This window comes from Fonticula alba, assembly GCF_000388065.1.
Source record: "Fonticula alba strain ATCC 38817 unplaced genomic scaffold supercont2.14, whole genome shotgun sequence".
Lineage (NCBI taxonomy): Eukaryota > Rotosphaerida > Fonticulaceae > Fonticula > Fonticula alba.
Window position 1 is genome coordinate 62,345 of NW_009242984.1, and position 9,254 is coordinate 71,598.

The 9,254-nt window shown below is 69.2% G+C and overlaps 3 protein-coding genes across 3 annotated transcripts in view; 2 read left to right on the forward strand and 1 right to left on the reverse strand.

The window, feature by feature from the left end:
- Positions 1-38: 38 nt before the first annotated feature.
- H696_05782 (hypothetical protein) lies at positions 39-1,265 on the forward strand (the record flags this gene model as incomplete). The annotated part of the gene is made up of 1 exon (XM_009499581.1): positions 39-1,265. One exon carries the CDS (start codon positions 39-41, stop codon positions 1,263-1,265), a length of 1,227 nt encoding a protein of 408 aa, XP_009497856.1.
- Positions 1,266-1,429: 164 nt separating this feature from the next.
- Positions 1,430-2,668, reverse strand: H696_05783 (hypothetical protein). Its single transcript, XM_009499582.1, has 3 exons — positions 2,278-2,668; positions 1,912-2,031; positions 1,430-1,757 (listed from the first exon to the last, which is right to left on the reverse strand). Exons 1-3 carry the CDS (start codon positions 2,617-2,619, stop codon positions 1,608-1,610), a joined length of 612 nt encoding a protein of 203 aa, XP_009497857.1. The 5' UTR covers positions 2,620-2,668; the 3' UTR covers positions 1,430-1,607.
- Positions 2,669-3,474: 806 nt separating this feature from the next.
- Positions 3,475-9,254, forward strand: part of H696_05784 (adenosinetriphosphatase) — a gene marked incomplete at its 3' end in the record, with an annotated part of 7,429 nt that continues 1,649 nt past the window's right edge. Inside the window, exons 1-11 of the mRNA XM_009499583.1 lie at positions 3,475-3,652; positions 3,802-3,906; positions 4,078-4,223; positions 4,545-4,642; positions 4,791-5,529; positions 5,743-5,862; positions 5,960-6,105; positions 6,260-6,598; positions 6,778-7,645; positions 7,804-8,064; positions 8,342-9,016. Coding sequence (XP_009497858.1) covers positions 3,822-3,906; positions 4,078-4,223; positions 4,545-4,642; positions 4,791-5,529; positions 5,743-5,862; positions 5,960-6,105; positions 6,260-6,598; positions 6,778-7,645; positions 7,804-8,064; positions 8,342-9,016 — 3,477 coding nt within the window. The 5' untranslated portion in view covers positions 3,475-3,652; positions 3,802-3,821. The remainder of the gene's footprint in view (positions 3,653-3,801; positions 3,907-4,077; positions 4,224-4,544; positions 4,643-4,790; positions 5,530-5,742; positions 5,863-5,959; positions 6,106-6,259; positions 6,599-6,777; positions 7,646-7,803; positions 8,065-8,341; positions 9,017-9,254) is intronic.

The following is a 9,254-nucleotide window of genomic DNA, read 5'->3' on the forward strand; positions in this document are numbered from 1 at the left end:
CCCCCCCACCCCCATCCACCTCCCCCCCGCTCCCTAGAATGTCCGAACGCAAGGTCATCAACAAGCACATCCCGGTGGACTTCGACCCGGCCCTCCTGCCGCGGGTCAAGCGCCGGGCCGACAAGCAGGTGAAAGTCCGTCTGGAGTCGCCCTTCACCTGGCGGTGTAACTCCTGCAGCAACTACACGTACTTCGGCAAGCGTTTCAATGCGCGCAAGGAGGAGGCCGAGGCGGCCCTGTCGTACCTCGGGGTCCGGGTCTTCCGGTTCTACATCCGGTGTCCCTCCTGCTCGGCGGAGGTGATGTTCCGCACGGACCCGGCCAACAATGACTACGTGCTGGAGAAGGGTGCCACGCGGGCCAATGAGTCCTGGCGGGATGGCCAGCGCGAGCGCATCGCCCGGGCCGAGCAGCAAGACCGCGAGGCGGCCGAGGCGGCCGCCCGCGGCGAGGCTCCCAAGAAGGAGGACAGCCTGGCCCAGATCGAGCAGCGCATGCTGGACGTCCAGGCCGAGATCGAGCGCGACCATCAGCTGGAGGATATCCGCGCCGGGGCGGCCCTCCGTGCGCGGGCCACCCCCGGGGCCATCCTCAGCATGCTGGATGGCAAGCACCGGGCCGAGGAGGCTCGCGAGCAGGAGGAGGAGGACCGGCTGGTGCGCGAGGCCGAGCGCCGCATGGCCGCCGCCCGGCGTGTGCCCTCCTCCGTCAGCAGCCTGGCCTCCGATGACCTGGGGGCCTGGGCGCCGGTGGTGGATGTCCCGGCCGGGCCTGGCGCGGCCGCCGAGGCTGCCCCGGCCGGACCGGGCCCGACCTCTGCCGCCGGTGGTGCCGCCCCCGCGCCGGGGCCCCGTGTGATTGCGCGTCCCAAGCGCCAGCCGACCATCGCCGCCATCGAGGAGGACGATGATGGCGACCGGGCTGGCGGCGACCGGTTGCCGCCGCTTGGCCGCTCGACCCGGCATGCGTCGGCCGCATCGCTGCTGCCGGCGGTGGCCGATGCCGGGCCGGCGGCCGTGGCGCCGGTGTCCCCGGCTTCGGATGCTGCTCTGTCCGAGGCCCGGCCCTCGTCGGCAGGGCCGGCAGCCGTCCCGGCTGTCAGTGCCCCGGTGGCGGCCGCCCCCCCGGCGGTGGCGTCGCTCTCGGCGCCCCTGGTGTCCGGGGGCCAGGCCCCGCGTAGCCGGCCGAATGGTGTCGGCTCGGCGCGGCCCCGGTCCGGCCTGCTCGCCGGCGTGGTGATCAAGCGCCGAAAGACCGACGCCTGAGTCTGGCTCGCGCGCGTGCGTGTGCGTGCGTGCGTGTGTGTGTGTGTGTGTTCGGCACTCCCCCCTTCCCTCCTCCACGGCGGCCCTCTCTATCCCCTTTCCCCTGCCACCCGACTGTCCTTGTGTATTTTCTCCCTTCCAATGTAGAGACCCATCATGCATCGTGCGGGGGAGGGCGAGTGTTATTGCTTTGGGCGTGGTTGCCCATGCGCGCGCGCGCGCGCGCGCTTTGCCGCCGCGGGACGGGGCAGCAGCGTGCGCACAGGGCCGGACCTCAGGGGAGGTATGGCAGGTGGGTGGAGCATCAGGCGGCCCGCCGTCACCCGACCAGGTTGGCGCCGCTCACTTCTGGAAGGGGATGCCCGTGTCTGGGGGGAGCTGCTTGCACAGGTTGGAGATGGGCTTGAAGTGGGGGTTGTCGGCGGAGTTCTCCAGCATGTCGAACAGGGCCGACTCGCTGGTGGTCAGGAAGGCGCCGGCCTGCTTCATGCGCTGCATTGGCAGCATGTGTGTGTGTGTGTGTGTGTGTGTGTGTGTGTGTGTATGCCCGCACGCGGGGGGAAGGGGGACTGGTCAGTGGGCCGGATGGCCTCGCACAGAGGGGGCGGAACACTCAGCTCGAGGGGGAACGGTGGCGAGGGCGCACCTCGAAGGCAGTCTGGCGGTCGAAGGTCCGCTGCGAGGAGGTCCCGTCGGTGAGAACGTGCACTTCCACGTCGCCGCGGGCCAGCAGATCCAGGACCGTCTGCTGGACGCAGACATGCGCCTGTGCGACAGGGGGGTGCGGGGGGGGGGGGGAGAGCCGAAGGCATGTGTCAGCGCGAGTGGCGGTAGCACGGGGGCATATGGAGGACCCGGCCCTCCTGCTCCGCGAAAGCGCCCGGATTGGCGAGCGAAGCCGGGCCCGGGAGGCCAAGGAGGCGACGGGACGAAGGGCAGAGAGAAAAGGAAGAAACACAAAAGCAAGAGCAAGGGAGAGCCCGGCTCCGCATCGAGGGGGGGGGGGGCGCACCTCCAGGCCGAAGACCACCACCGACTTGGGCTTCATGCGCTCCAGGTCGCGCACCACCTCCGGGATCATCATGGAGAACTTGGTCTTCGGGTAGACGGAGGCCCGGCCGGAGGTGACCAGCTCGTCGAGGCCCACCTCGGGCACGGTGGCCCCCAGGCGCAGGGGGTTCTGCTCGGTGGCAATGACCGGCAGGTCGAGGATGGTCGAGGCGCGGACCATGCGGTTGGCCACGAAGGAGACCGACGGGAAGAAGGACACCACCTCGGAGAAGCGCGTCTGCACATCGCACAGCATCAGCAGGGTGGATTTGGCGTTCAGGCGCCCGGGGCGGAAGTGGGCCATGGTGCTACGGAGGGGGAGAGGAGGGCGGGAGGGGGCGGGTCAGGGGGAGAGGAGGGGGGGGGGGAGGAAAAGGGAACAGGGCTGCCGCGGGCCTGGGGCGGAGGGGCGCTGTGGCGGTGGCTTTTGGCCGGCCCGCACGGGCCTACAAACATGGGACGCGGAGCCTGCGATCGGCCTCCGGGGCAGCGGGGTCTCCGGGGGCGGGGGGCCGGCCTGGCCTGGCGACGCGCGTCCGGTCCGTGTCGCCCGCCGGAAATGGGCCGATCGAAAGGGGGGGCCGGCGGGGGCATTCCGGGGCCGGGCGAGCGTCGCCCCCTGAGCGGAGCGCGGCCGGGGGACGGGCGCGCGCGCGCGTGTCCGGCCCCCGGCGGCCTAGATCGCCCGGCGGGGGGGGGGGGCCGGGGCGGCGGGCTCAGCCCGCCTGCCTCCGAGTGAACCGCCAAAGGCGGGCGGGCTGGCTGTTGCCACCGGGCGAGGGAGGCGAGCGTCACGTGCTGCCCCGGCGGCGCGCCATGCCCACCCCCGGAGAAATGGGACTCGCAAGCTGGGGGCTGTGTCGCGGAACCGCGCGCGCCGGCGCGCGCCAGTGTTGCGTCGAATTGCTTGTGCGTGTCTGGAAAGGGGGGGGCGTGAGGCGCGCCTGGAGGCTGTTGCAGCCTGCGGCCCCCGGCCCGGCCCATTTGCCGGGGAGTTGCCCGAATTGAGTGGCGGTGATCCTGGCCGGCGGCCCGGCGTTCCTCTCGGGCCCGGGTCGCGACTCCGGCCTTTGCGCAATCTCAGCCAGGCGGCCTCCGGGCGGGGGCCTATGAGTGCGGGCGGAGCAGGGCATTGTGGCCCAGCCAGCCCGAGCCACCCCGGGCAGTTCCCCTCTCGCTCCTGCTCTTGTTCTCGCTCTTCCTCAGCGCTCCCCGAACGCGATTGCCCGCTTGCCTCCGCTCTCCTTCCCTCCCTCCCTTCCTCTCTCAGTGTGTTTGTGTGATTGTGTACTTCCCTTCGTTCCTCCTTCCTGTGGCATCGCCTCCCCTCGGCTGAAGTGCGTTCGTCTGGTCTGTTGCCTGCCGCCCCCCCGCCTGCCGGCTTGCTTGCTTGCTCTCTCTCTCTCTCTCTCTTGCTCTCGATCGCACGTGCGCTCTCTCCCCCCTCTCCCCCCCTCTGACGCCAACACCCCTCCCCTTTCTACAGGTCCGAGCTCCCCCGCCAAAATGCCCAAGCTGACGGCGGACCAACTGCTTACTCAGCTCAGCGACATCGCTCTGCACGCCGGCGCCGAGGCGGCCCAGGCCGATGGTACGCTCCCTCCCCTCCCGCGCCGTGTCTTTTGCGGCGGTTCGCCACACCCCCTGTCACGCCCTTTCTCTCTCTCTCTTTCTCTTTCTCTCTCTCTCTCTCTCTCTCCCCCCCCCACACAGAGGCTGCCCCCTTCGCCACCTAACTCCGCATGTTCCCCTCCTCGGCTAGCCGATGAGCCAAACTCCGACATCACTGCCATCCACCTGCTCACGTCCAGTGTTGATGGTGAAGTCCTGCCGGTGGTGGCCCCCTCGGCCGAGGTCCCGGCCGATGCGGCCTTCTGCGGGTCCATCTTCTCCTCTCGTAGCGACCTGGTGCGGCCGTGGCTGCTCATGCCTAGCACTCCTCTCTCTCTCTCTCTCTCTCTCTCTCGCTCTCTCTCGCTCTCTCTCTCTCTCTCTCTCGCTCTCTCTCGCTCTCTCTCTCTCTCTCTCTCGCTCTCTCTCGCTCTCTCTCGCTCTCGCTCTCGCTCTCGCTCTCGCTCTCTCTCTCTCTCTCTCTCTCTCTCTCTCTCGCGCGCGCGCGCGCGCTCTCTCTCGCTCTCGCTCACTCCCCAACCCCCTCCCCCTCCCTACACCTGCCGACTCGCGCTGGCCTGCTGTGCGCTCCCTTGCCCTGCCTCCCCCCGCTGATAGATGGTTGCTGGCGAGCTCCTCGCCGATTCGACCCCCTTCACGGACGCCTGTGCCAGCCTGCTCACCCCGCGCCTGCCCCCGCTGACCCGTAGCCAGGCGTGCGTTTTGACTCCCACCCCCCACCACCTCACACACGCACGCACACATGCACGCGCGCGCGCGCGCGCGCGCGACTCATCATACAGCCCCCTCGGCTCCACTCTAATGCCCCCTCCCCCCTCCTATCCCTCATCGGCGCACGCGCAGCCCCATTCCCGAATTCGACCTCTCAGTGGACCTGGCCCTGCAGCACATTTACTCGAGCGCCTCGCTGCCGGCCACCTGTGCCCTGGCCTTCTCCGGGTTCGGCGAGTCGGCCCTCGACACCGGGTACATGGTGGTCCCGACCGCGGACGGCACGGCCAACGACTCCATGGCGCTGACGCGCAAGCCGCAGGCCGGCGGGGCCTCCTCCACCATGGGGACCACCACGTCGAAGCCCTTCCAGCCGGGTGGGCTGGACCTGTCCGGGCGCCTGGGCGCGCGGGCATACCAGGCCATCGAGGCCCTCGACAGCCTGGCCGGGGTGGCCTCGGTGGCCGATCTGTACAGCAAGATCCCGGCCTTCACCGGGCCGGCCGGGCTGAGCCTGACCGGGCTGGAGGTGGCCGATGCCGGGGTGGCCTTGCCGACGGAGCTGGTGCAGGAGCTGCGCCAGGCCGCGGCCCCGGGTGCCCCGGAGGCCGCCGTGGATCTCGGCCTGTCCTTTGCTCAACTGCATGAGGCGGCGCTGGAGCGCCTGCGCGTGCAAGCCAGCCCCAGCACTCTGGTGTCGTCGCTGCCCGGCATTTCGGGGACGCGCATGGCCGACGCCGGCGAGTCCTTCTCCTGGCTGGTGGACTCGTCGGAGGGGGCTGGCGCGTTGGCGCCGGCGGCCCCGGCGTCCGATGTCCCCTTCGACCCGCTTGACGACCTGATGGCCAATGTGCCGGAGCTGGCTCCCTCGGTGCGTGGCTCGGTGCCTTCCCTCCGCATTTCTCGGACTTCATGGTGCCGGCCCCTCTGCCTCCGTCCCGCTCACGCGTCTATCTCTCTCTCTCTCTCTCTCTCTCCCCCTCTCCCTCTCTCTCTCTCCCCCTCTCCCCCTCTCCCCCTCCCTCTCTCCCTCTCTCCCTCTCCCACCTCCTTCTCCGGTGACCCTCGGATGGATAATGTGCAGGCTATCGCCAAGCCTGTGGCCAAGGACACCCCCCAGGACCAGTACCAGTGGGCCATTCAGGACGACATCACCAAGGCCATGGGCTCGCTCGAGGAGCTCATCCCATCGCCGGCCCGGCGCGTGCGTCGACCCCATCCCGGTTGCCATCCTCGCGTGCTCATGCTCACCGCCTGCTCGCCCTCTTCTCCCCCTCCCCGCCCCCCCCTCTGCTCAATAGTTCCCCTTCGAGCTGGATAACTTCCAGAAGCAGGCCATCCTGCGCATGGAGCAGGACCAGAATGTCTTCGTGGCGGCGCACACCTCCGCCGGTAAGACCGCCGTCGCGGAGTATGCTATCTCCATGGCCGAGCGCACGCGCACGCGGTACGTCCGCCGTCCGGCCCCCCCCCCCCTATCTTCGCCCTTTTTTCCCCTTCCATCGGCGGTCAATCGGCCCCCCCCCCCCCCCCCCCCCTAGCCGCATGTCTCACCTCGCCTGTCATCGCGCCACACCCACACCCACGCCCCACGCCCACAGCGCCATCTACACCTCCCCCATCAAGGCCCTGTCGAACCAGAAGTTCCGGGACTTCTCGAAGATCTTCAGCTCGGTGGGCCTGATGACCGGCGACATCCAGATCGAACGCGAGGCCTTCTGCATGATCATGACCACGGAGATCCTCCGAAGCATGCTGTACCAGGGGTCGGACCTGATCCGAGATGTCAAGTGGGTCATCTTCGATGAGGTGCACTACGTCAATGACCCGGAGCGCGGCGTGGTCTGGGAGGAGGTGTTGATGCTCCTGCCGGCGGATGTGCGCATCCTCATGCTCAGTGCCACGGTGCCGAATGCCCTGCAGTTCGCCAACTGGGTCGGGTGCGTGGCCTCCTCCTTCGGGACCGGCCCTTCCTGTGTGGGTTCTCTGCATGGGCGCGTGCTAACGATGTGTCCGGCTGCTTTCCTGTCTTTCTCTTGGGCCGTTTCCTCCTTCGCTGCTTCCGTCTCCCGGTCGGTCGGTCGGCCCCTGCCCACTTCACTTGCTGCACTGGCGACAGACGCATCAAGCAGCGGCAGGTGTACGTTGTGTCCACCTCGCACCGGCCGGTTCCGCTGGACTTCAGGATGGCCATCACACCGAGCTTCGGGCCGCAGAAGAATCAGTCCCAATTCTTCACCTTCTTCGCTTCCGGCCAGAAGGACCTCAATGACCGGGCGATTCAGGCTGCCGAGCGTTTCCTGATCGATGGTGACAGTGGCGGATCCAGCTCCGGGCCGGGTCCGAGCGGCGGCGGCGGCGGCGGCAGCGGCAGCGGCCCAGCTGGTGCCCCCGGCCGGGGCAGCCAGCCAGCCCGCGGCCGGGGGGGGCGTGGCGGTTCAGCTGCCGCCAGTGCCCCTGGTCGTGGTGGTGGCCAGTCCGGTGGCGGTGGCGGCGGCCGAGGCGGCCCGGCTGCTGCTCCTGGCCGGGGCGGTCAGTCCGGCGGCCCCGGAGGTCGTGGCGGTGGCCAGTCCGGTGGCCCTGCAGGCCGGGGCGGCGGCGGCGGCGGTCGCGGTGGTCGCGGCGGCGGCAGCGGCGGCGGCGGCGGCGGTCGCGGCGGCTCCTCCTTCGCGCAGATGATGAACATTGACTACAGCGGGCTGGTGAACACCCTGAACAAGGAGAGCCAGCTGCCGGCGGTGATCTTCACCTTCTCCAAGAAGCGGTGCGATCACTATGCGCAGCGTCTGGTTGACCAGGGCTCCGGCAAGGGTCGCGTCCAGCTGCTGGATAACATCCAGCGGACCAAGATCCACAGCATCATCCGGCACAGCCTGAGCCGGCTGAATGAGAGTGATCGCATGCTGCCACAGGTGACCATTGTGTCGAGCCTGCTGGCCAACGGCATCGGTGTGCATCACAGTGGCCTGCTGCCGATCGTGAAGGAGGTGCGCATGCATGTTCGGGGGGCCGGCCGACCGGCCGACAGACACACTCGCCAGCGTTCCGGTTCCCCCTCCTGGGCGCCGCCTCCCGGTCACTGACCATGTGTTCGTGTCTCTTTTTTTCCCCCCCCCCCCCCCCCCCCCCCCCCCCAAACCCGTAGATGGTGGAGATCCTCTTCTCCGACGGTCTGGTCAAGGTCCTGTTCGCCACGGAGACCTTCGCCATGGGTGTCAACATGCCGGCGCGCACGGTGATCTTCTCGTCGCTGGACAAGCCGGATGGCACGCGCGATGCCAGCGGCAAGATGATCCACCGACTGCTGACGCCCGGGGAGTTCATCCAGATGGCCGGGCGCGCTGGGCGCCGTGGCCTGGACTCGGCCGGTAATGTCCTGATCCCGGTGTGGCACAAGATGCCCTCGGTGCGTGTTGCTGCGTGTGCTGTGGATGTGTGCCCTGCGCATGTTTCATGGATGTGCCCCGGGGATGTGCCCCGGGGATGTGGCATGTCACCGATCACAGACTCCTCGTCTGCCCCGCCCCCTCTCTCGACGGGAATGTCACTCGGAAACCCGTCCACTGACCTGCTTGCCTGCATGGGATCCCCCCCCCCCCCCCCCTCCACCCCCTCCGGCCTACCTTCCTTGTCGGCCGCCTTCCTTGACATGGGGCTCTTTCCTCCGGGCACATGGGCCACAGCTGGTGGAGCTCCGGGAGATCATGCTCCGGCCGCCGACGCAGCTCATTTCGCAGTTCCGCCTGACATACATGATGGTGCTGAGCGTGCACCGGGTGGAGGAGCTGATCATTGAGGACCTCCTGTCCCGGTCCTTCAACCAGCAGGCCCAGGCCGAGGAGGCCATCACTCGCAGCCAGGAGATTGCCACCTGCAAGGAGGACATCGCACGGCTGCTGGGCTCCGAGGCCTTCACCTGCTCGCAGTGCAAGGGTGACCTGGAGGCCCTGGCCCAGTGTGTCCTGCGCAAGGACCACGCGGCCGAGCGCATGCAGCTGATGCGGCTGGAGGATCCGCTCGCGTGCCCCCCCTGGCGGCTGGCGCTGGTCCAGCTGACCGGGGTGTCCTTCCTGAGCCGGCGCACCGGGGCCCCGATAACCCTGGACCAGCCCGAGGCCGGGGCCTGCTCGGTGCGGGGCGACCAGGTGCTGGTGCTGTTGCAGCACCGGCTGCGCGAGGGCGGCCGCGATAGCAATGTCTTCGGGGGGTACTTCCTCCGGTCGCCGGATGGGCTTGGCACCCAGGAGACTCCGTGCCACATCCACGGCATGGCCATCACCATGGTCACCACCCAGGAGTTGGAGGTACGGCGAGCGGCTGCTGCTTTTCCCTGTTGTTTTGCGCTTCTCGCCCCCCCTGTCCAGTGGTGGAGGGAGGGCTGGCGGCTCGGCTCATGGGCCTCTGCCATGATGGGGGCCGGTCGCACGCACCCGCGGGGCGCCCTCGGCGTTTGGACTTTCATCCTTCGCACTTTTGCTGACACTGTTGGTGCTCGCCGCACGCGCCGTACGCCCGGCCGGCCATGCCTCCCGGGATGGCTGATGTCCCCCCCCCCCCCCCCCCCCCCCCCCCCCCCCCCCCCCCCCCCCCCCCCCC